The 25886-nt window shown below is 23.3% G+C and overlaps 4 protein-coding genes across 5 annotated transcripts; 2 read left to right on the top strand and 2 right to left on the bottom strand.

Annotated features, from left to right (window-relative positions):
- Positions 1-10428: 10428 nt before the first annotated feature.
- On the top strand, positions 10429-12025 carry Bm8485 (Uncharacterized protein; the record flags this gene model as incomplete). Of its 2 annotated transcripts, none has more annotated exons than XM_043075797.1 (3): positions 10429-10630; positions 11068-11261; positions 11843-12025. In XM_043075797.1, the coding sequence occupies 3 exons, from the start codon at positions 10429-10431 to the stop codon at positions 12023-12025; spliced, it is 579 nt and encodes a 192-aa protein (XP_042931731.1). The 2 variants fall into 2 exon arrangements, with proteins under 2 accessions (XP_042931731.1, XP_042931730.1); XM_043075796.1 differs by having other exon boundaries at positions 11834-12025.
- Positions 12026-16476: 4451 nt separating this feature from the next.
- On the top strand, positions 16477-18680 carry Bm18065 (Uncharacterized protein; the record flags this gene model as incomplete). The annotated part of the gene is made up of 5 exons (XM_043075794.1): positions 16477-16535; positions 17010-17187; positions 17315-17389; positions 17785-17915; positions 18464-18680. 5 exons carry the CDS (start codon positions 16477-16479, stop codon positions 18678-18680), a joined length of 660 nt encoding a protein of 219 aa, XP_042931728.1.
- Positions 18559-18678, bottom strand: Bm8486 (Uncharacterized protein; the record flags this gene model as incomplete). Its single annotated transcript, XM_043075795.1, has 1 exon — positions 18559-18678. The coding sequence occupies one exon, from the start codon at positions 18676-18678 to the stop codon at positions 18559-18561; it is 120 nt and encodes a 39-aa protein (XP_042931729.1).
- A 3944-nt stretch (positions 18681-22624) lies between the features above and the next one.
- On the bottom strand, positions 22625-25020 carry Bm8487 (Uncharacterized protein; the record flags this gene model as incomplete). Its single annotated transcript, XM_043075793.1, has 7 exons — positions 22625-22768; positions 23061-23180; positions 23284-23532; positions 23859-24110; positions 24300-24435; positions 24684-24793; positions 24928-25020. 7 exons carry the CDS (start codon positions 25018-25020, stop codon positions 22625-22627), a joined length of 1104 nt encoding a protein of 367 aa, XP_042931727.1.
- Positions 25021-25886: the final 866 nt, after the last annotated feature.

The following is a 25886-nucleotide window of genomic DNA, read 5'->3' as shown; positions in this document are numbered from 1 at the left end:
GGAACATTTCTTGAAAATTAATAATCAAAATTACAAACCAATTACAATTCTAATTCATAACTTACACTCTACCATAAAGTTCATCTATTATCATTTCAAATTGTACGAATAGAAATGATTAACGCTCAAAACTTTCCCCTTTTTTTTTTAATTTTTATTTAAATTATTACTCAATTACTTCATTACTTGATTACTCGATTAAAATGTTATCAAATGGAATATTTCTTAAAAATTATTCATCAAAATTACAATTGAATCTATGCGAGAATTTATTGTTCAGTTGTAAAAATTAAAAGTATTTTAGATTAATAAAGCAAAAAAATTTTTTTTGATAAAATTATGCATAATGCTTACATTTTTTTTTTTTTTTTGAATGAAAAAAGTGCTATCAATAAATGATTTTTCTTTTTTTATTGTTTTTTTTTTTTTTTTTTTTTTTTTTTTAAATTGATAAAAAAAAAAAATTTAGCATAAATTAGTATTCATATAATTGCTATATTGCTTAAGAGCAAAAATTTTGTTTTTTTTAATCCATAATTTTTAAATTTTCTACAACAGATTATCTTCTGATATGTAATTGGAATTTAGTTTTCAACTACAAATTATTTTATAATTTTTGCATCAAATTTGTTTGAATTTGCAATAAATATAAATAATTCAATCTGTTAAAAAAAAAAAAAAAATGAAAAAGTGTATTTCTTTTTAATTCCACTCAAAATATGCACATTTATTGAATTTTTCCATTAATTAATTATTTTATTTACGAATCATAAAATCATTTTTTCACATATTCAATTATTCTTTTTCAGTTTAAATTTTAAATTATTTGTTTGAATTGAATTCATCGCTTTTTTTTTTTAACACTTATTTTTATTTTATTAGATCAAATTATTGGCAATTTATTCGCCTTCTACTATTTTCAATCTAATCAATAATTCCAACTATTTCATTTTCTATTCTATTTCAAATTCCTAATGCATCTTTTTCTTTCTTTTTTTTTCAAAATTTTCAAAGTTTTTTTTTTTTTCATTTTATAGTTTACATTTGTTTCAATTGAATTTTTTTTTCAATACCATTTCTGTGTTAATAAATTAATTTAATTATTTTTTAAATCTAAATTTTAAATTTTAATTTAATTTTGGTCGACTAATTAGTCACTGTACACTTCTTTATCATTTTTTCAAATTTTTCAAAGTTTTTTTTTTTTTTTTCATTTTATAGTTTACATTTGTTTCAATTAAATTTTTTTTTCAACACTATTTTTGTGCTAATAAGTTAATTTAATTGTTTTTTAAACTTTATTTTTAAATTTTAATTTAATTTTAATCGATTAATTAATCGGTATGTACTTCTTTATCTGTACCTTCTAATTAATTGCATATTTACATAAATATGATTGAATACTTTTTTTAAAAAAAAATTTTTTATTTAAACAAAATTTTTTGTCCTTTAATTCGTTTGAAAATTCATTTTCTATATTTTATTGATTGCAAAATGCATTTATTTATTTCCCATCCATTCCTTTCTTCGTCTAATTACACCTGTAATTATCAATTGATTTATGCATATATATCTGTGTAATAATTAAAAAAAAAAAAGCACTTAAATTTTTTATTTAAAATTGAATTTTTTTTTAGCTTACATAAGCAATCATATTTTATTCAAAATAATTATTCCAATTTTTTTTTTCTTTTTTTTCGCATTAATTTTTTTTTTTTTTTTTTGTTTTTGTTTTTAGGAATGCTTAAAAGCTTAAAAGTCAATTAGCTTCTACCAATAAACAACTTCGCCACTTCTTTGTTTTTTTTTGGAGCTAATTATGGCTGATATTTTGTTTTGATATTTTATTTAATTTATTTTCTTATTTATTCTACTATTTTTATAAATGAAATGTTTGTTTAAAAAAGTTTACTTCTCCGATTCATTTCCGTTTCCGAATTATTCTTATAGGTACTGAAAAACGATTTTGCAAAAAGAAAAAAAAGCAAAAGATAAATTTAAAAAAAAAAAAAGAATTTTGTGTGAATAAAATAGTTCAAACGATTGTACCATTTTTCCATTCTTTTGTTTCCTTAAGGAAAAAAAAAAAATGGAAAAATAAAATTTGTTTTTAGCAAATAATTATTTGCTTTAATGAAAAATTTTAATTTTTCCCATTTTCTTTTTTAAAAAATTCAGCTTCTTTCTTTATTTTTATTTTCTTTTCGATTTTTAGTCTTTTCATTTTTACTTTAATTATATTTCTTCCATAAATTTGAAAAAGAAAAATTATTGAAAACATTAAAAAAATTTTTAAAAATAATTCTTTTATACAAATTAACTGAATAGGAAATTATGAAATTGTACTTACATATATTATAACTTTTAGTTTATTTGCCCAAAAATACCTAAAATTTAATTTCGGAAGTTTTTCTGCTCATACAAGCAACAATTGCAATTTCTGTTTCTTATTGTTGTAGTAAAAAATGTTTCATTTAAAAATTTAACTTTTTAAATTCATTAAATTATAGTAATACTAATTTTCGTCGCATCGATTAGCTCAGAAGTTAATTTAATTTTAATAAAAGGAAAAAAGTTGGTGGAATTTGTTAAATTTTAAATTTTTTCAAATTGTTTTTGAATAAACATTAATGTCCAAATGGACTAGAAAAAGCACAGAATAAAAAACAAAAATATTATTAATTTTTGAGAATTTTATCCTTTTTTTTTCTATTATAAATTAGAATGTAAATAATTCTGAAATTCCTTACAAATTGAAACTTTGAAAATTTGTTTATTCCAAAAAAAAAATTGTAGCAATAATTTTTCATGGTTAAATCCTAAAAAAAAAGAAAAACTTTGATATGAAATTTTTTGATCTTTGTTAAATTTAATTTTTTTTTTTGCCCTTTTTGAAAAAATAAAAAAATAGGAAAAAACAAAGATTGTTTAGGTTATTTGAATTTAATGATTAAAACAATAAAAGAAGTAAATTAATTATGATTGTTTATTCCATTTTTTAATAAAATTTCCGATATTATTCTTTTTTCTTTTTTTTTTTTAAAGAAAAGACTCTCTCAAAAGTGAAAAATAAAATAAGCCAAAGGTCGAAAAATTTTTTCATTCTTTTTTTTTTTTTTTAGCTGAGAAAATTTCATTCATTTCGTTTTGAAAATGCTAAAAAAAAAAAAAAAGAGTTATCATTTTTCATAAATATTCAAATTTCGATTATAAATATTCCACTTTTTTTTTTTCTTTTAAATAAATTCAAAATAATTTCTCTTTCTATTTAATTCAAATGTAAATGAGCGTTAATCAAATGTTTATTTGATTTTTTTTTTTTTTTTTTTTTTTGCTATAATTAATTCTTAACATTTTGTTTGTTTGTTTTTTTTTTTTTCTTTTAAAATAAATATCTATTAAATTCCTTAATATTATAACAATAACAAAAATAATTTAATTTAACACAATTGATTAATTGCCATCGAAAAATTCTTGGATTTAACTGCTTGTAAATAAAGTTAAAATCATTTAAAAAAAAAAAAAAAAAAAAGAAAATTCTTTGATAAAGGCTAACATATGTTGTTCTTTTAATTCTAATTACTCATTTTTTTTTTTTTTTTTTTTGAAATATTTTATTATTTGTTGATATTAACATCTGTTCATGGAATTACACTCATTTATGTACTTATTAAAATCAAATTTTATAAATAAAATTAATTTTCAGTTAAGAAAGAAATCAAATTTTTGCTTAACATTGATAATATATTTTATTGGCAGTGATAAAAATTTAATTGATAATAATTTTTTTTGAATGTTTTACAGAAATTTTAATTTAGATTTTATGCAATAAATTAGCAAATATCATCGAATTATTTTTTAATTATTTTTCATAAAAAAAAAAAAAAAAAAATAAAATAGTGTTACTAAATTTGCAATGTTTACAATTTATCAATTGCTTTTCTCATTTTCTCTTTCTTTTATAATTTTGCATTAAACATTTGCATAAATTATCATTTACTAATGTTCTTATCATATCATACATATATAATAATAACATTTCTATCTTTAAAATTACTTTTAAATTCAATTTTTTTTTTTTGTTTTTAAGAAAAAATTGATTAAAGATAAGAAATAAATTTAGTATTACTATTTACATATTCTAAAATTGCTACTTTTAGCAATTTTGGTAGCTAAGATTAAAAGTTAGATCAACATTTACTACCATTGCAGATAATAAAGTTATACTGATAAAAGTTATTTTACTTTTTATCTTTCAATTTTAAAATGTTTGCTTAAGCATAATAAAAGTAAATATGCTAATAGTGAAATAATAATTATTACAGTAACAAAATAATATAAGAAAAAATAACAAAATAATATATAATATAAAAAATAATAAGTAAAGAAAAACAAAAAATAATAATAAAAAAATAATAAATTAAAATAAAATCGAGAAATAAAGTAACAGTAAATATGCTTATTGCTTGTAAATTTTTCCATTTTTTTGGCTCAGTAATCAGTAATTAATTAATGGAACAACAAAAATATTTAAAAATTTTAAAATTTATAACTGTTCATTAAAAATTCTATTTTGAATGAATGTCAATAACAAATGGTTATTAAATCTAAAATCGCATTAAAATTAAACTTAAATTAAAATGACGAGAAATGTTTGATGTAGAAAAAAACAAAAATGAAATTAACTTTTACTAAATTATCAATCATAAAATAATTGAACCATTTTATATTCAATATTATCATATCATTTTTCCCAGTTCCAGAATTTATGGAAAGCTAATGAAGTTGAAAAATAATTTATAGATTTTTGATCTTATAACACTTATTTTTTGGTTAATTAACTTTTTTGACAATGTTTATGTTTTTTTAAACTTTTCAATTTTCAATTTGATTAAAATAATAATTGGATTTGTTTATTTTGAAATGAAATAAATTAAAATATTAGCATTAATTGATGTTAATATTGTAACTTATTTCAATTTAAATTAAATGACATTTAAACCATTTTTTTACATTTAATTTATTAAAATATCACTTGTTTAAAAAAATTTTTAAAAAAATTTTAAAAAAATGTTAATAACAAAATTTTTTTATAAAAAAAATATTCGCTTTTGAAAGTTTTTATTTCAACAACTTATAGTAATTCATCATCTTCTTATGATTATTCAAATACTATATAACCTTTTGATTATTAATGAGATATGACTCATCCATTAATTAACGAATTAATGAAGTAAACGAGAAAGAGAGAGAGAGAGAAAGAGAAAAGAAAATAAATGTTGGGAAAATTGACTTAATGCATATTTGCTGTAATTAACAAACATATAAAGAATTTTAGGTTTTATTTATTTGTGATATGCTTTCGGAACTTTCAAATAATTATATCAATGTATGCACTGATAAGATAAAATCTTGAATATAAGATCAATGATTAATTTGAAAATTAATTTTGTCTCTGAATAATTTCTAATAACACTTCCATTTATTTTATCTGTGCTCAAAAACTTCACTGATAATCATTTATTTCACTTTATATTTAAAATATATGTTACAATTTACTATTATTATTATTACTATTACTTATTAGTACTCAATTTTAAAGGGAAAAATTTAAATTTAAAGTTGATATTTTATTTTTAAGAAGTTTTTTTCAATTTTAAAAATTTCTTAAATCATTTTTTTTTTAATATTTTAATAATTATTCTAAGTTGTGCTGACAATATTATTACCAATATTTTGATTATGAAGCAAAGAGAAAGAGAAAGATTGTTAGAGGTGATTAATTTTATTCTCGAAAAGAACTGATCTCGAAAAAAAAAAGGCCATTAGATAGGATAAAAGGCTTAAAGATAAAGTAAAGTTCAAGATAAACACTAAAATAAAAAAGTGATAGAAGTTGTAATGCTCTTCTCTTGTCCACTCATTTAACTCATCTACTGTCCACTTGTTCAGCCCTTCTCTTGTCCACTCATTTAACCCTCTCTTGTCCATTCGTTTAGTTCTTCCCTTGTCCACTCGTTAACCCTTTTCTTGTCCACTCATTTAACCCTCTCTTGTCCACTTGCTTAACCTTTCTCTTGTCCACTCACTTAACAACTGATGCTTTTGTCTTGTTATCAGTGACCTTTACAATATAGTGCTAACCTCTTTTATGTTAGCTCCTTTTTAGCTATAACTCAAATAATCTTTTTATTTACATAATATCTTTACGGACTTTTCTCAATGTATATGTATGATTCAAAGAAGAAGAAAATGAATAATAGTTAGAGAATTTTGTAGAGAATTAGACAACACAAATGATGAATGATAAATTTCCTGAAGATAGTTTGATGGTTTTACGACCACCGGAAAAGTAAATAGCGCGACATCCTATTTCCAGAATGATCCATATTACTCCTTCTTCTCCTTCTTTTCTTTCATCAGATTCTTTTGTCTATGATCGTTCTATCCTATTCATAACTATTATTATTATTATTATTACTAATATTATTAATAATATCATTATTACCATCATTATTAATATTATTATCATTACTAGTATTATTGTTATTATCATCATCATTATTATTATTGTATTATTATTATCATTACTATTATTATTGTTATTATTATCATCATTGTTATTATTGTGTCATTATTATCATTACTAGTATTATTGTTATTATCATCATTGTTATTATTGTGTCATTATTATCATTACTAGTATTATTGTTATTATCATCATCATTGTTATTATTAATAATATTATTATCACTATTATTATCATTACTATCACTGTTGTTATTATTATCATCATTATTATTATTATCATTATATTGGTTCTTTCTAACATTCCTCATACTACTCATTTATCGTTTCCAACTTGAACATTTCTTATTTAAGGATTAATTTCAAATGTATTTCATCAACACTGAAATTTTTCAAATTTAAAAAATAAAAGTTTTTTTTTTTCTGATATATTAAATCTTTTGTTTTTTGCAAGAAAGAATTTTTTGTTTAAATTTTATTAAAATTTTAACAAAAAAAAAAAAAAAAATTTTAGCATAATAATAAGTATAATTACAAGTATTAAGATGAGGAAGATTAGATGAAATAGTAGTCTTATATGCATTGTTTATTTGTATTATTTCTGTCACCAGATAGATACTTTATGGCTTTTAACAACTTTTCGTCTTCTTTACGGTTATTATTTCCTGATGATATCATTATATTTCTCATAGTATACTCTTCTCATTCGTCTTTTTTTTTCTTCTAAATATAATCTGTCACATTATACTTTCCGGATTTTAAGAAAAAGATTAATGATCGTAAACCAAATATAGCTTTTTTTTTTTTTTTTTTTTTAAATTTTATTTCACTGAGAAGGCATTTTTTTTTTTTTTTGGTTATGATATGATTTCATCGGCAATCACAATTGCTTCAGTTTGTCAGTGCTGTTTTATCGTTTAATGGATATGCCGGAAAAGGAAGCCATCAATTCAGGCTGACCTTGAGTAGTATGATGCATGCATGCACGCATGCATGCATTTATGTTAAGGTACTTCAAGTTAGATGATGCATGTGGTAAAAGTTTTATGGTATAGAAATGGCACATTCAAAATATAACAATTTTGAAATAATTATACTCAAAATTATGGGTTCTACTGTTTCGATGTAACTATGCATGAAATTCGGGGAAAATATACCGGAAGATGAGTGATAAATCAAAATATAACAATTTGATGGTGGTGTTACATTCAAATTTCGAAATATACCGGTTTAATTTAAGAACGGTTAAATTCCGGAATATATCTCAACGTGTAGTCCCATTTTTAGTGATATTTAAAGTATTACATTAAAATCAATTTTTTTTTTTGCTTTTTAATTTATTTTTTCATTAATTATTGAACAATTTAGTATATTTATTAATCTCCGCTTTTTTTCATATCAAATTTGAATTTTTTTTTCCTTTTTTTGTCTGTGAAAATTTCAAACATTTAAATTAATTAATTATTTTACAAACTTTTCCCTATCACTGTACTATTTTATTAATTATTATCATTTGTTAACATAAGTGATTGTAATTTATATCTTCGATTTAATCCATTTAATGATTTTTAATCATGATTAAAATAAATTTTTTGCTGAGATAATATTTTCACTATTTTATTGCTGAAAATAAATGCTTAAAATTGACCTTTAGCCTTGGAAATAAGCAAAATAGTAAAAATTTTGGTTTAAATTAGCATAGCTAAAATGAAATTTCCATTTCGGTGAAGTGGAAAATCAAATAGTGAAGAGATAATTATGCATTCAACCATCATTATTTGTAATTATAATTATTTTTGCAATATTTGCTTTTTTTTTTTCGGATGAAAGTTTTCCTTTCGCGGTGTCATATTCCCGCTTATTGATTTTGCCGCGGAGTCATGCTGATACTAATTTCTTTTATCTAATATTACAGACCAATAATTAATATACAAATTTGTTTGCTGAAAGAAAAAACGAAAAAAAAAAAACTGATGCTATCTAATTTCCACTCAGTTTTAATCATTTCCAATATATTCTTATTAATTAATATCAATAAGTAAATGAATTACTGTTATTATTATTATTATTATTTGTTGATAATAAAATGAAAAAAATAAAAGAGAAAATTATAAAAAGTTTTTATGGTTTAATTTAATTCCATGTTTTTCATCTCAAAAAAAAAAAATGATGAAAAGTCATTGAGTTAATTTTATAACAAATATTTTATTCTTCCTTCAACCATCCAATAAAGGCATTTTACTTTTGTTTTCTCTTTGATATTTTTCATTAGATTTTATCTGACAAAAAAAGAAGAAAAAAAATTGATCTACGAATAATTAATTAAGATCTATGCCTTTTTTTTTTCTTTTAGTATTAATTTTATGAATAATTTTTTTGAAATAATTTTTTAGATGAAGCTAGTAATTAAATCAGATACAAGCTGAATTGATCTGCTAAAATAATATTGCATTGTTTTTCGAAAGATCAATTTACTCTTTTGATCCACAAAATATTTGTTTTATTAAATTAGAGAAATAGGAATAATTAAAAATGCTTCAGTAATTTAAATATCTATTTAATTATATTTAATTTAAGATATACTTAACAGTGAGTTCCACATATATTTAATTACATTTAATTTAATTTAAGAAATATATTTACCTGTGAGTTCAATTTAGTGAAATTTTAGATTAATTAATTTCGGATTGCATCACTTCTAATTCTAAATTTTAGTCATCACTGTATTATTAATATAAAATTTTTATTGAAAAAAAATCAACCTCTTTAGGTAATTTAAAAAAATAAAAATAAAAAAAGAAATTTTTACAATATTCTTGTTGATCACAAATTTATAACTACCAACAGTGATAATAATAATAGCGATAACAATAATAATCATAATAATAATAACAATAATAGTGGTAATAATGTTATTAACAATGATGATAATAATAATAATAATAATTAACAATAAAAATGAAATAGTAATTATTATTGAAAAGAAAAAGAATGGAAATAGAAAATAGTAATTATTAATATCATTAAAATTTTCGCTATTACAATCGTTGTTATATCATTGATCGTTGATAAATTTTCCTTTGCAAATAAAATTCATTCCTTTTCTTTTTGCTGTATAAAAGAAAAATTTCAATCAAAAAAAAAAAAAAAAAAAAAAAATGAAATGAAATGCTATTTGAATTTTGAGTTTGTCATAGTTATCGTCAGCTTTTACACCTTTAGTTTTATTACTTCACATATAGAATTGATGGATTATGGGGCGGTAATGTATAATGGAATGAATGCATAAAGTGCTATATAAATGTTTATGGAATGAAAGAATTATGGGTGAGATGAATAAATGAGTTCAAATATTTTAAAAATTAATCTTTTAAATTTTAACTATTGTTTGATTTTTAAATTTTTTATGCCAATATTTAATAATTGTTGAGAAATGTTCGTTTTTCTTTTTTTATCTTTTATTCTAATAAATTTAATTATAGTAATATTGAACTATAATTATGAGATATTATTTTGGAATTTCTTCTTTTTCCACTTTTTTTTTTTGGATTTTTTATAGAAAAAAATATTATTTTTGGTTTTAATTTTTTTTTTCTTTCTCATTTTTTCTTTTTCATTTTTTTTTTTTATTTTATTATATTTTTCATTCTTTTTAGTAATGATTATTTACTATTTTATAACAAAAACTTTTTATGCTATTTATTTTGCAATGATAGATGCATTTTCAGTATTCTTTGATAATAATAATAACAATAACAATAACAATAGTAATAATAATAATAACAATAACAATAATAATAATAACAATAAAATAATAATAATTAATTTCATTATTCCCTCTTTCATTCTCTCTTTTTTTTCTTATCTTTAAACTAATATATTGTAAATTTTAAATTTCAGATGTACTACCAACGACAGTTATGCTTACATTGGTGGTTTTTCTCTCTAATTATTACTGTATTTGCTGATCGTTACGATTTTCAATATCCATCATCATCGTTATCATCATCATCATCGTTATCATCATCATCATCTTATCTGCGAAGGTTGTCTAACAGAGATGGCTTAACACGTGAACGTGATGGAATGCATCGAATTATGAGTTAGTTAATTTTATTTTTTTATTAATTTTGGCAACAAAAATCTTTTAATTTAAAATTTTAATAAACAATTTGCAACAGAAAGAAAGAAAGAAATAAACTATGAAACTAATAATTTATAATCAATAAATTTCTTTTTCTTTTTACTTTGTAATTTAATGAAATGTATTTAAAAGTGATAAAACTTCAGAGATTTTAGCAATTAGTTGATTAATTAGAAGTGATTCATTGTTTACAAACAATGGTAATTATAAAAAACTTCAAAAAAAAAAAAAAAAGATTTATTTGAATTAAAAGAAGTGTATTATTGAATTCAGTTAGTATTCTTCAAATGATTAAATTTAAATTATTATTAAAACTTAAATTAAATGATTAAATTTAAATTATCAACTAGTACTTAAATGTTTAGAGAAATGAATTAAAATAATAATTTTTACAGAAATTTATCATTATGATAATTTGACTGATTGTGAAAGTGCCTGTGAGATACCGTGTGGTACGACGTACGTAATCCGAAATGACGTCGATGAACGACGACAATTTATTTGTATGCAACGTAAAACACCTGTTGTTTCAGCATTTATTAATATTAGCACTACGGGCATTATTCCATTTATTTTAGCTGCTGCACTGGTACGTTTATTTATTTGTTTACTTTTTTTTTTTTTCTCTCTCAAAATATTTAAATTTGAATTGCTTAAAAAAAAATGTTGTAATATTCATAATAAAAGAAAAAAAAATTGATAAAATCAAAAAATTAAAAAACTAATTAAAGTTTGCTTAATTTATTTATATCAAAAAATTAGTTTGTTTTTTGTTTTTTTTGTAAAATATAATTCAAATAAAATTGTAATTGATAATTTGCATAAACTTATAAAACACATCAAATCAATCAATCATTTATTTTCAATACTCTAATGTATATATAATATTATTTATATAAAAATATTTCATCTTTTTAAATTAAATTTGAGTAATTAATTAATTTATTATTTATTTTTAAATTAATATATAGTTCAAATTATGATGCTTCGTACGCTAGATGTTCCAAATATTATGAAGTTTACTCTAATGTATGTATAATATTATGTAGCTATTAATACATAACTATCTTGTTTAATTTATTTTTGAGTAATTAATTAATTTGATTTATTATTTATTTTTAAATTAATATATAGTTCAAATTATGATGCTTCGTACGCCAGGTATTCCAGATATTATGCGGTTTATTGATAATAACATGTTGCTGCTGCATTCGTTGTGGTTGTCGACGAATGTGTCATTCCAGAAATTCGTCAAATGATCCGTTGGTGAATGGTGAATTCAGGGAGACGCTTGATTCAAAGGATATTGGTTATTTGAAGAAAGAAGCTGACAGGAAGATTATCACTGTGTAATTTAAATTTTTTGTTTTTGTTTTCTTTTTTGAAATTTTAAATGCTCAGTGTTGGTGGTATCGTTATTATACTGTAAAAGAAAATAAGTTAAATTGAATTATTATTATTATTATTTACTAATATTTACTAATGTAATTTAAATATTGTTTATTATTGATATCATTTTCTGCCGCAATTCTATTGATATTTCAATTTTGACTTAATTATATGATAATTAAATGATGAAAATATATGAATGTTATCTCGCTTTTTTTTTTAATTAGCTAGCAATTATTAAATTAACTTCAAAAAGTATTTTTATTCTTGGTGATTTATAAAATTCAAAAAAAAAAACATTGGAATTCCTAGTATTTCATTCTTTTTTTTTTTTTTTTTTAAACAAATTTATTATCAAATATTTTAATACTTTAGATGACCTCTTTGTGTCCATCCATTCAAGTCGTATACTTCATTTAAATGTATGTGAAGTTAATTAAGTGGTCATCCATCCGTGTCCATTTTTTCAAACATTACTTTGTCTTACTTATCAAAAAAAAAGTTATTACTAATTAATTGAGCAGAAATATGTTTTTTTCTTCTTTAATTTTTTCTTTTTTTATTTTAATTTATGAGAATATTACACAATATTTTGATTTAAATTAGTCTCAAATTTTTTAATATGAAATTTATTTGCATATTTTTCATTTACTCACTTATCATATTACTTTTTAATGTTAATCAGCAGTACTTATGCACTAATTAATTTGAGCGGCTTTGTCACTTACTTTTTTAATATGCATTGATCTCGAAGTTTCATCCGATGGCCAAGTTTAACACTTTGACTTTGACTTTGAGATAAATTCCAAACGATTAATCTTTTATAGTAACAAACAGTACTTTAATAAAAATATTTCCAATCATACAATTTTTTAATTTCACTTCAAAGTTTGATCCATCGAATGAACTTTTATTGTTTATTCTAACCTTTTATTCATTCATTTATATTACTTGCATTTTATTTACTTTTATTCATATTTTTTTTAATATTTGCCAAACTATGATGATGCATTAAGTATACGTTAAATCATTTCATACTTACAAATTTAAGTTTTGAACAGAAAAATTTCTAAGTTTAAAAACAAAAAAAAAGGATAAGAAAATAAAAGAAATTAATGAGAAATATGAATTAAAGTAATTTGTGGCTTTCGATGGAATTAAAAGTTATAATGCTAATATTATATTAAAATTCATTTTATTTTGTAAATTTTCTTCGGCATAAATTTGTATATTTTTTCAATATTAAAATTTATTTTTTTTTAAACTTTCAAAAAGTACAGTTTTTTTTTTTTTTAAAGAATTTTTTTCTGTTCTTTTATTTCTACAATTATTTTAGACAGCTTCTGACTAATAGAAAAAAGAAAAGGTTAAAGGTCATTGTTCATAAAAAAAAAAGTGTTATATAGCTTTCATCTGTTGTCGGCTTTGTTTTTTTTTTTTTTTTTTTTGCTAGCACTGTATAATTTCTGGCCATTAGGAATGGCACTTTTGAAAGTAATAAATAAAATGAAATATGATAAAGGTATTCATGAACTATTCTACTTATTCCCTCGAAATTATTTACAGCAAATATTTGTGTATGTCTATCAAATATATTCAACGTAAATGACGTACGTGATGTATAGGTATATGTGAATAAAAATTTATTGTATGAATGAGTAGTATAATAAGTATACTTTTCCATTCAAATTTACCTTTATAAGGAAAGGTGAGAATAATGATAGCACTGTAAATGAAGTTTGTATTATTAAAACTCATAACCGTATGTTTGCTTAAGATAAATTAACATTTCATAGTATCTAATTCAAATATTCTCAACCAGAAATGTAAATAAAATATTTCACTGCAATTTGTCATATCGATGAGAAATATGCAAATTATGGGAAATTCTATTTTATGGCATCAAGCAATTGCATTTATTTTTAGATTATAAAAAAAAAGGAAAGTAAATGTATGAATGGTAAATGTTAAATTTTATCGATAAAAATATTAGCAATGAATCAGTACAAGAAATATGATTGATGAATGAATTCAATGAGTTCTTTAAAGGAATTCAATTCTCGATTAAAAATTTCAAATTGTTTAAATATATACTCAAATAGATTAAGTAATGTCCAACTTAAGTATTGATGACTAGTTTTAATTAAAGTAATAATTTATAAGGAAAAAGATTGAAATATTAATAAAAACATTATTCACTTTATTTGACTATTTATTATTTTCTTTTTAGTTTGATCAGAGGAGTGCAAAAAAAAAAAAAAAATGATTTTCAATTATTTTTTCGAAAAGAAACAGATTTGTTACTATTCATAAAATTGATAATAAATTAGGTAAATAAAAAGGCAAAATTGTACACAAATGAAATAAAAAAAAAAAAAGTTATTATGTTTTAAAAAAAGTCAAAAAAATTAATTTTACAAAAAAAATAAATGAAAATATTATTCATTTTTGAATATGATTAATTCAAAAAAGCAAATAGAATTTAAGCAATGAACTTTTTTGGGAAATTATATATTTAAATATGAGTTCAAAAATTATGCAGCTAGAAGATATTTTTTCTTAATTTGACCTAAATTAAGTTTTTGGTGGAAATTTTTGGTGCCATAGTCTTAAATTCAAATCTGAGATTATTCAGTTACTTAATTATCACTGTATTTTCTTATCACTGTAGGACAATATCATTTATTGATAGGCAAATTGATTTCATTATATTTAAAATAGATTGATAATTTTATATACCTAAAATGGTTTTTAGTGAAAATTCTTTCGTTTTTTTTTTTTTTTTTTTAAATTTATTTTATTGTTTGCATGAAAGTTGTTTGATTAAGATTAGATCACTCAATTTATGATTCATTTATCTAACTTTAAGTTAGCTTATTTGATTATTTATTATTAACTTTTTTAGTTGACTAAAAAAGTATCCGAAGAAGTGAGTTTATTCAGTGAAATTTGATTTTGTTTTTTAATGAACTAAAATAAAAAATTAAGAAAATATTAAAATAAAAAATTATTTTTTAATAAACTAAAATTAAAAGTTGAAAACTTTAAATGACTGAATGTTTTTCCCCTACTCTTTTCAAAATACTTCTTCGCTACTTGAATAGTTAATCGTAAACATTCTAAAATTACAATATTTGTCTGCGAATATCATCCATCGTATAGCAGTAGTAGCAGCTCTGCCTTTCACGTACGTGAAGAAATATCTGCAAATGTATATGCAAAAGCAAAAAAAAAAAAAAAAAACATTCTTTAAAATAATAATTATTAATTTATGCTATCAAAATAATCATTATTAATTCATGCGGTCATTTGCTATCTATAGAAAACATAAAATGAAATAGTAATAATAATAAAATAACAAAATTTCAAAATTCTAATTTAAAAATAACTTCAATAATTGTTGAAGTGAATTACATTTCTCATTGAATTCTCATAAGAAAATTCCTGGGAAAAAATTTTCAATGATATCAATTTTTGATTTTGAATCTCAAAAAAGTGTTACAATTATCTGTTCGTAGTTAAAATGCTTATTTGAAATGATCCCTTTGTCTCGATTATCGGACATTTTCAGCTCTAAAATAATTGACAATAAGCGCTTCGGTCATGCTTGCAGCGCCTAATATGGTACTCATTTTTTCAGTTTCAGGAAGGACCATAAAATAATTCAGTTTTCATGATCAATTTTATATGTGTATCAGTGTTTTCCTGATAAGAAACGTGATTTTTTGATAACAAACGTGATTTCCTGGTAGAAAACGTGATTCCTTGATAAGAAACGTGATTTCCTGAAGGAAAACGTGATTTTTTTTGATAAGAAGCGTGATTTCTTAATAATAAACGTGATAAGAAACAAATTCATTGAGAGAAGCTAAACGATAAACGATACTTTTCCATTAATACTATCATTTGCTATCTTTAAGGAAAAAATAAACAATCATTGGTATACTATGGGTATATTTGATAAATTTTCCATTTCAATAAATCTGAAATTTCGAAGAATTCTTCTGATATCACAAAAAATTTTATGGTAAAATTATCTACTGCATACTACCAAAAAGAATTTTAAACAAATTTTGGTCATAGTTAAAAAATCTGTGAAAATTATAATGCATAAACAATAGCAATAATAATATAAATAATAATTATTTTTCCTTTACCATTTTTTTTTTTTTTTGAGCAAATTTTTTTCAATATTTTATTAAAGTATACTTTTAAGCTTAAAAGGAAATAATAATGAGGAATTTAATTAGTAAAATTTGAATTCAATTCAACACTTTTGCAAACTCTTCAAATTATCATCAAATTATGCAAATAAGTTCATCTCTAAACTATAAAAACTGACAATAATTTCAATTATATTTATTTTTAACTTTTTTTTTTCCTTTTGACTACAAAGTTTAGTTTTCTATTAAAAAATGTTTCGACGACTGAAGCAAAATGTTATGGTTAAGTTGGATATGGCAAAACAAACAGAGTTTGTTCAATTTTAAGACTTTTCTAGCTTCTAATCACTAAGATAAGATTATCAGTGACTTGAATTTAAAATAAATATTTCAATTATTTAGATATACTTAAATCATAATAAAAAGAAAGAACGATCACTCTAATTTTATTATCAGCTAGTTCTATGGTTATCAATTAACAAGTTAAAAGTATATAATTTTTGAAAAAAAAAAATTAAAGATTTACAAATATTACTGATAATCTACTTGTTATACTTTTAAAATCCAAAAATATTAATTTGCAAAAAATTACTAACAGCATACCTTTTTCTTACCTTCATTTTAATTATCACAAACTTTTAAATAGTTATATTTTTATTACTGCTATTATCGAATTAATCGAGTATGAGGCATTTATATGATAATTGCTACCACAAATACGTTTTAACCTTGCGTAAGTTACGTGAAATACGAAAAGAAACGGAACATATTTTACTTTATTTTAGATTCCCAAATGATGTTACTCGTTCCATTACTTTTTGCGAACGAAGCAAATCAGATGTTGCAGCAATTGTGAAAGCTGTTGAATCGATGATTTCAAATTTCAAAGCAACTGGTATGACACCTGCTGATTCAATAGCAAATATATGCAATGGTTTAGCTGCTAAAACCAAAAATAAAAAGGTAATGAAAGTTTTATTTAATATTTAATTTTGTAAAATATGAAAACAGCATGAAATCATAATAAACTGTCTTCACTTTCTCTCTCTCTCTCTGATTGTTTCCCTAAATTATATTTAATTATTTGCAGTTTAATAAAGTAATGAAAAATGTCGAAGAAGCATTGGAGGAAATTGCAAAAACAGAACGTTTAACAGCTAAACGAGTACGTAGAAGAAATTTTAATTGAAAAAAAAAAAAAGAAAAAAATGATATTATTATTGGCTGAATTTAATGTAAAATGCAAAAAAATCCATTAAATCATGAAGAACTTTTCATAATTTCAAAAATTACCAAATTATTTTAGCAATACTACTTGAATGATTTGATATGATACACTTTTCATTTTGTAATAATATTCTCTTTAAAATATTTATTTAAAAAATTCAAAGATAGAACATTCAAAAATAGAACATTCAAAAATTCAAATTTGCAATAATATTCTCTTCATTTAAAAAATTTCAAAAAGAGAGGTAAAATAGCTAAAACAAGAAATAAAACATGAGATTAGCTAATTTTATTTCTTACTTCTAATTTTCAAATATTTGGATTGCATTTTAGGTGGAATTAAAATTTATTGAATCTTGGTCAAAAACATGGCTTCATGGAAATCTGAAAATTTATCTCGATGATATCAATCAGTTGAAAAAGCGACGTCTTGATAAGGATGGCTTAGCTCAATCAGCTAACAAGTAAATTTCATTCTTTCATGCAATTATTTTGCAATTATTTAAAAAAAAAAAAGAAACATAAACAAAAACAAAAAAGAGAAATAATTCATTAATGTTTAGATTCAAATTTTATTCCATTTGATTCTTTAATCACTTACCCATTAACTAATATTTTACTAACTGCATAATTGATCATTGATTTATTGATCTTAAATGTATCGATCGATCGATCAACAGATCACATTTCTAGACATCCATATCATTGATCCTTAATGTATCGATCGATCGATCAACAGATCACATTTCTAGACATCCATATCATTGATCCTTAATGTATCGATCGGTCGATCGATCAACAGATCACATTTCTAGACATCCATATCATTGATCCTTAATGTATCGATCGATCGATCGATCGATCAACAGATCACATTTCTAGACATCCATATCATTGATCCTTAATGTATCGATCGATCGATCGATCGATCAACAGATCACATTTCTAGACATCCATATCATTAATCCTTAATGTATCGATCGATCGATCGATCAACAGATCACATTTCTAGACATCCAGATGATCAAACCAAACAACAAAAAAGTAAAGAAGCTGACACACTATACGAGGAACAATTAATGAAAGTTCGACAAAATATTCAAGAATTCACATCGCACTATTCGAGAACTGCAGAAGCGATACAAGAATTAATGAATATAATGGCAGAACATTTTGAAAAATGTGGAAATATTGTAGCTGATCATTTGAAAAATGCCAGTAATGCATGAAATTTCAAAAAGTTATACTTAACCTTGAATCTGTGATAAAATTTGATTGTCAAATTTATCTTATCAGTGTGCTATTTATTGTAGGAGGGAAAAAAAATGGAAAACTATGAAATATTAACATAATAAATAATTCTGAATTGAACTTTAGATTGCACTGAATGAAAATATAATTAATTAATTTGATATAAGATAAGTAATATTACTTGTAAAAAAAGTGAATTTTTTTCTTTATGAAATTTTTTTATAAAAAGTGAAAGAAAAAAATGTTTGGAAATTTGTTGGATGAATTACTTTACTCAATAAACGAACTCTTAAATGTTAGTAATTGAAATTTGCGATAAGTCATACAGCACTAACAGTTGAATTCAGTCCAGGAAAATGGATGAAATTGAATATTTGTAAATTAAAAACAGAAAAATAAGAAATGAGAAAAAAGCGAAAAATACAAAAAGGTAATTGAAAAAATGAATTTAGTTATTCCATAAACTTAAAAATCGATCAGAAAAAAAAAAAAAACAGAAAAAAAAATTACTGATTGAAAGTCAAACCGAAGTGATTGTTTGTGGCAAACTTATGGTTTGAATAAATTTGATCAAAAATTCAATTCTAATATAAAAATCATTAAAAGATGAAATTGCAAACGGCTAGTTTGATATTTGAGGTACTGGAAGAGATAAAAATTATCATTTTTTATCATTATCATACAATTTTTGTGTTATCATTTTTTAATCTTCAAATAATAATATGTGGAGTAGCTGTGAATAAGTCTATCATTTATTTAATTTTGTTTTCAATTCAAATAATCGTAAAAGGAAAAAAATTTGCCGCCGATAAAAATGGACTAATCAGGTAAGCCATTAACCATTTTTGAAAAGTGAACGGAAACGGATTTAATATTCCGGAAATATGAATCGCAAGTTTGAATTTGAAGCACTGAAATAAATTATTTTCTCGCTTTGCAATTTTCAATTAATGATATTCGAATAATTGCAATTGAAGTTATTCGATTTTTTTAATTTTTTTCGATCCAAACAATCAGTAAACAATTGTGTTTTCTAAAGATAAATAAACATTAACTTAATTTTATCTCAGTGATTAATTTTATCTTGAATAATTGATAAGTAACCTCAGAACTAAGTAGTAAGTCAATAGAGTAAGAGAATTCAATAAGTTTTGGTTTTAAAATTAAAAGAATGCAAAATTTCATTTTTGTAGAACAACCAATTCTATAGCTATTGAATTTAGTGCTAAATTCTCACACATTTGCTAATTTCAATTATTACCAATAAATTCGAGAAAATTTTGAAGTAAATTTAAAACCTATTTTTAATGACTTTTGTCAAATAATGTATATTTAGATATACATTTAAATCAATAAAAGTTCAATGAAAGTAATTTAAATGTAAATTAATGATAGATTAACTAAATTTGTTCATTAGTTAGCATTAAAGATTGTAACAAATTTGCGAATATGTTAAAATAAGATTAAAGTGAAATTAAGGTTATTGACAAAAGTTAGGTTTGAATGAGTAATGGAATAGTAAAGTTTTAATTGTAATTATATTTGTTTATAAAAAAAAAAATATATTTAAGCTTGTGCTGTTATGAATGTAATCATGCATTTATTATTGATAGCAATTGTCCACAGTGATAAGCGATAGTGATAATCACAAAGTTATTTGCTGCTCGAAACATTATAAATTAATTGCTATGATTTATTAATTAACTTTCCTTCGTATACTTTAACAATAACAAGTACTTTTTCAGTAATGATTTTCATATTAAGCAGCTAATTAATTTAATTAAGTAAATTAGAAAAGTTTAAATTTTAAATTGACATTTTAAATATGAAAGATGTATGACAGAGTCAGATGGTTTTAAATCTAATATTATGGAACGAGGTACAGAAATATTTTTGGTTTTATTGTTAGTTTTTATCTATTCAGCATTTTACTGCTTGATTTTGCGTCGCAGCTAATGGCAGGTAGCAGTAGATGATAACAGGTTGTGCAGGTGGTGATAAGTGGTAGCAAGTGAGCAAGTGACAACAAGTGACAGTACGTGATGCCGAGTGATAAGTGATAGCAACTGGTGACAAGTGGTAGAAAGTGGCTACTACCTGATAACACGGTAACTCAATCACTTACTAACTCGGTTGGGTTCACTCTAGCATGTGCTAGAAAACAATGAGCATAAAAGTGACAACAGGTAGTAAGTGATATCAGCAGGTGATAGCTATCGACTGATCAATCATTTGCACACGATGGTTCGAACAGAAAGAAATATCAGCATTGGTAGCACTGAAAATGATTTTAGGATTGGAATTCATCATATTTTAGGTTTAACTTTAAAACCTAAAAGAATTCATCGTATTAATGGCATTAGTTGCTATCTGCTATCATTTGCTACCACCTGTCACCACTTGACACCATCTTTCATCACTTACCACCACTTCCTACCACCTGAAGCTACCTGTCACTACCTGCTGCTACTTCTTATCACAGTACTTGTTACCACCAGTCACTCATGTGCAAGTAAGTGGTAGCAAGTGATAAAGGTTTTACAAATTTCTCTCGATTAATTACTTCGTTGTTGTTGAGAACATGTAAATGCTAAGTCATAAATTAAGTTTTCACTACACTTTAGTTTCGTACCATATTTCAACAGATTTAATTAAAATACCTGCTATCAAGTGGTAGCAAGTAGCAGCAGATGGTACTAGATGATAGGAATTAGTAGTAGGCGATTGTAGATGGTAGGAGGTGGTAGTAGGTAATCACAAAAGACTTGATGGGACATCCCGATTAGAGGATATTCCGGAATAACTTAGAATAGGGTTGCAAATAACGCAACCGGAGACGTAAACGGAAGGAAATATCAACGTTGGTAATTTATAATTTTACTAAAAGTGAAAATGATCACACGATATTTTAGGTTTAATTTTAAAAGCTAAAGGACTTCATCGCATTAATGGAATTCACTACTTGTCATTTGCTATACACTCTGCTACCGCTTGTCACCAGTTGCTACCACCTACCGCCATTTGCTATCACTCGTTGTCACCTGACAAACATGTCAGCACTTTCTGCTACCTTCAACTACTTGCCACCGCCTGCCACCAATTTCTACCATTAGCTAGTACCTCATATGCTTCAACAATAACAAATATCTTAAAAACAAATCGTTACTTCCGTACTGTCAAGTAAATGACAAGATTTTAAATTTTAAACTGACATTTCAAATATGAAACGGAACTTTAAGGATGTATGGTAGAATTATATTGCAGCAAATCTAATATGGTAGAATGAGGTGTAGAGATACTTTCTGATTTCATTGCTTACGTTATGAAGATTGAATTATGGAAGGTGGTAACAGGTAGCAACAAGTGACACCAAGTGGTGACATGTCATAGTAACAATGGATTATTGGCAAACTCAAAATGAATATTTTAAATAAATTTTGAAAAATATAATCAACGAAGTTAGGTCAGTGTATTTCACGTAGCTATTCAGCATTTTATTGTTTCATTTCTGTTCGCTAACAATTTCAAATGAAAAACATAAGAAATTTGGTTAGGTCTATGGTTCAAAATTTTATTTAAAAAAAAATTTAATTTAAAAATTTTTTTCAAAAAATTCACTAGCGTGGAGGTAAAGTTGTAATTTTCATTTGTCTGTGTGAAAAATTTGTTTGAAATAATTGCACAAATTTGATGAAAAGGTTTTTGGCATTGTAAACTTTGACAATTTTAATATTTGTTCAATGTGACGTGCTTCACGTGTTTAAATTACTTTGAAAAGTGTATAGGAATTGCAGCAAAGATGAAAGTGATAATGACGTAAATTAAAATTATTTTTATGCTAACTTAAAATTAATGAATTAACAACAAGCAAAAATCAGCTTATATCATTGAATGCTGACCTATTTATTATGCATATTTTGAATTAAATTATCGGAGCGAAGTAAACACGTTTTTCACGTGCTTCCACCGTCATACAGTACTGATGAAGGAATGGTAATCCGAGCATAACTTCCTGCTCAAAACCTTTAAAGCTTCGGAATGCAAGTTCACATTGCTTATCATTCGGCTGCAATATCAAATTCACAATTTACTTTTCCGGAAATCATTGATAAAAAAGTTTTTTAGATTATTTTGGAAATGATATATTAAAGAAAAGACTGCAAGAACTACTAATAATGAAGTACTAAATATCTTTAGATCAAAATTCATTCAATCATCGAAAAATTAATAATAATAATTGATTGATTGATTGATTGATTCAATTTTGTAGGACTGAACTGTTACATTGATAAAATTAATAAATTTATCACTTTATATTCAAAATATTTTATTAAATTAAATTAAAAAAAAAGACTTACATTATGTTTGATAATAAAATTTTTTGGCTCAATGATGTATTTGTTTTCAGCGGTGAAAATTTCAAATGGATTAAATGATTGTTCACAATCTACCAAATATTTTCCTGTTCTTATATCCGCCTGAAATATTTTCATAAATGAAAAAAAAAAGGAAAAAAAAATGTGACATTTAATGAATGAAACAAAAAATTTAATTAGTGAAAATTTTACGTGAAAACGTGACCTGTGCACCGAGATCGTAAGCAATTTTTTTCATAAATTCATCTGGGACAGTGATATATGGATCCATTGTATTTGGATAAGTAAGCGTAATGCCTAATTTCACAAACTCCGTATAACCCATTTTAACGGCCAGAAATTCGAAATTATAACGATTTCCGAGAAAGTAAAGTGGTTCATACTTTTCATTGCTCAAATCGCATGACTTACTGTTACGTCCGCCAAGCGTTAATGTCGCTGTCTTATCAGATTCCTACATTTTGATTAAATATTAGCATTCGGGAACGATACAGTAATGTGTTCAATTAATTCTAATTCATGGTGAATTTTTGAAAATTTTCAAAACAAATGGACGAAATATTGTTATGCGCTAATTGTAAATTTCTCGAGAATTTAGACAACCATTAGGTAAGGAATTTATCAAAAATTTTGATCTAATTTCTTATTCAAATTTTGGACAAAATTTAGAAATTATAATCGAAATAGTTTTGTTTTTCTTGTTCCATAAATTTTATTCTAATAAAGTTTTTTCAACTTTTCAACTTTAAAAAAAAAAAAAAAGAAGTATTCCTTTATTGCCTGTGATAATGCTATAGTGATAAGAGGAGGGAATTGATTCATTCGGATCATCATTTTAAGAGGATTGACATCTTTGTCTAGAAGCGGAAAAATGCCAAAGACGCCTTCCAATAAGCGATCAGTGTGCAATGCTGATAAACCAAATATTCCATCAATTTCTTGATAATTTTCCCATTCAGGCCAATTTAAGAGGCACAGCGTACCGAATGGTGAATTTAATAAATTTACGCTTTTTCCATCTGATGTATGAATCTTTAAAAAAAAAATTAGAGTTATCTTGATTATCAGGAAGTACTATTATTTTCTCATTCACTTTTGAAATTTTATCACTAAATAATTTGATTGCTAATTAGAGTAAAATTAATTATTGATTATAACAAAATCAATTTTTTTTTTTTTGTATTTTTGATTAGTAAGTAGTAAAGTAAGTAAAAGAAATACCATAATATCATCATTCCAACTCCATAAATTAACTCCTCTTAGCCCATAACATTGTGCCAAAGTGGTATACAATGTTGTAGTACATGAAGTTGAATCAGATTTTGAATAAAATTTTTTATCGTAGCAGAATGGATGTCTATAATTTAGCAAAGGTATTCTAAGAAAAGAACTCTTAATTAATAAAACATTTAAAATTTAAAGAAAAAAAAAAAAACTCTATCACACTTAAATATTAGTTATGATAAATATTTTCTGCAAAGTATGATTTATTTTAAAAAAAAAAAATAATAATTTATTTCTATATGTAGAAAAAAAAAAATTATTTACTTCTAAATATATGAAAGGAAAAAAAAAAGAAAAAAAAACCGGAAAAATGAAACATACACGCGATCAGTTCCAGGAATCCAAAGAAGTGATGTTAAGGTATCCAAAAGGACACGGAATTCTTTTCCCGGTTTACCAATATTCACATTTAAAGCATATCCGGTACGCTGCTAAATAAAATGATAAGGTGAAGTGAAATATTTAAATGAATGAGAAATTCCCTGTAATTGAAAAAAGAAAAACTAATTTTAATTAGTTTTGATAAGAAATAAATATTGATGAAATAATTAATTAACTAACATACCTTTAATTTGTCATACACAGGATACAGGTTAATTTGGTGCTCAGCAAATAAAGGTATTACTAGAAGAGTACAGAGGAAAATAGTTAGTTTCATTACTGTATCACTTAACTTCCCTTAAAAGATTGAATTAAAAAAGGTTAAAGGTCAAAGGTATGAAAAAAATTCGTAATTTTTAAATAATTTAAAAGATGAAAAGAATTCTTGAATGTATCACTCACTCAGTATGCAAAAGTTTTTGATAAGATATTATTTCTACAACGAACAAATTTTAATTATTCCGAAAACTTTTTTTTTTCTTTTTTTGGCTTATTAAACTATTTTTTAAAAGTTTGAATTTATTACTTAAATTGTAATTGAAAGATAACTATTGGATAGAATATTTTGCATATTCTAAATCCACTAGGCTATTCTCGAAAGATTTATTTTTTAAATATATATCTTTTTTTTTTGTCAAAACTTTAAAGTTAAAGATTTTATGTTTATTCCAAACTTTTATAAATTTTTAATTTTGTCACCAATTTTTTGTTGGATTTATCATCTAAGAAAGAATTGTCATTCTTAATTATGAATTCAAATACAAAAAATTAGCAGAAATGATAATTTTTCAAGCTTAATTTTGAATTTATTAATTAGCACCAATTTCTTGTAATTTTTTTTTTCCGGAAATTATAAAAAATGATTCAAAGGAAACGGAAAACATTTTGATAATTCTGTCTAATATAATAATGCATATTATTATTTGATAAAGAAAGGAATCCGACGGGAATTTACAACTGAGGTAGGAAATGAATTAAATTTTTTCACCACCACAGGTTGTAATTTTCTGGACAAAATTCTGGTAGCAATTCGTGGTTGATTTGAGGACACTGAATTATGACTTGAATTGAAGTCTCGAATTACAATCCCGTTTATATAATGATTATTTCTCAGCTATTTTATTGAACAAATTGAATATTACT

Source organism: Brugia malayi, assembly GCF_000002995.4.
Source record: "Brugia malayi strain FR3 genome assembly, contig: Bm_v4_ChrX_scaffold_001, whole genome shotgun sequence".
NCBI lineage: Eukaryota > Metazoa > Nematoda > Chromadorea > Rhabditida > Onchocercidae > Brugia > Brugia malayi.
The sequence above is the reverse complement of the archived record's forward strand: the minus strand, read 5'-3'. Positions and strand labels throughout refer to the sequence as shown.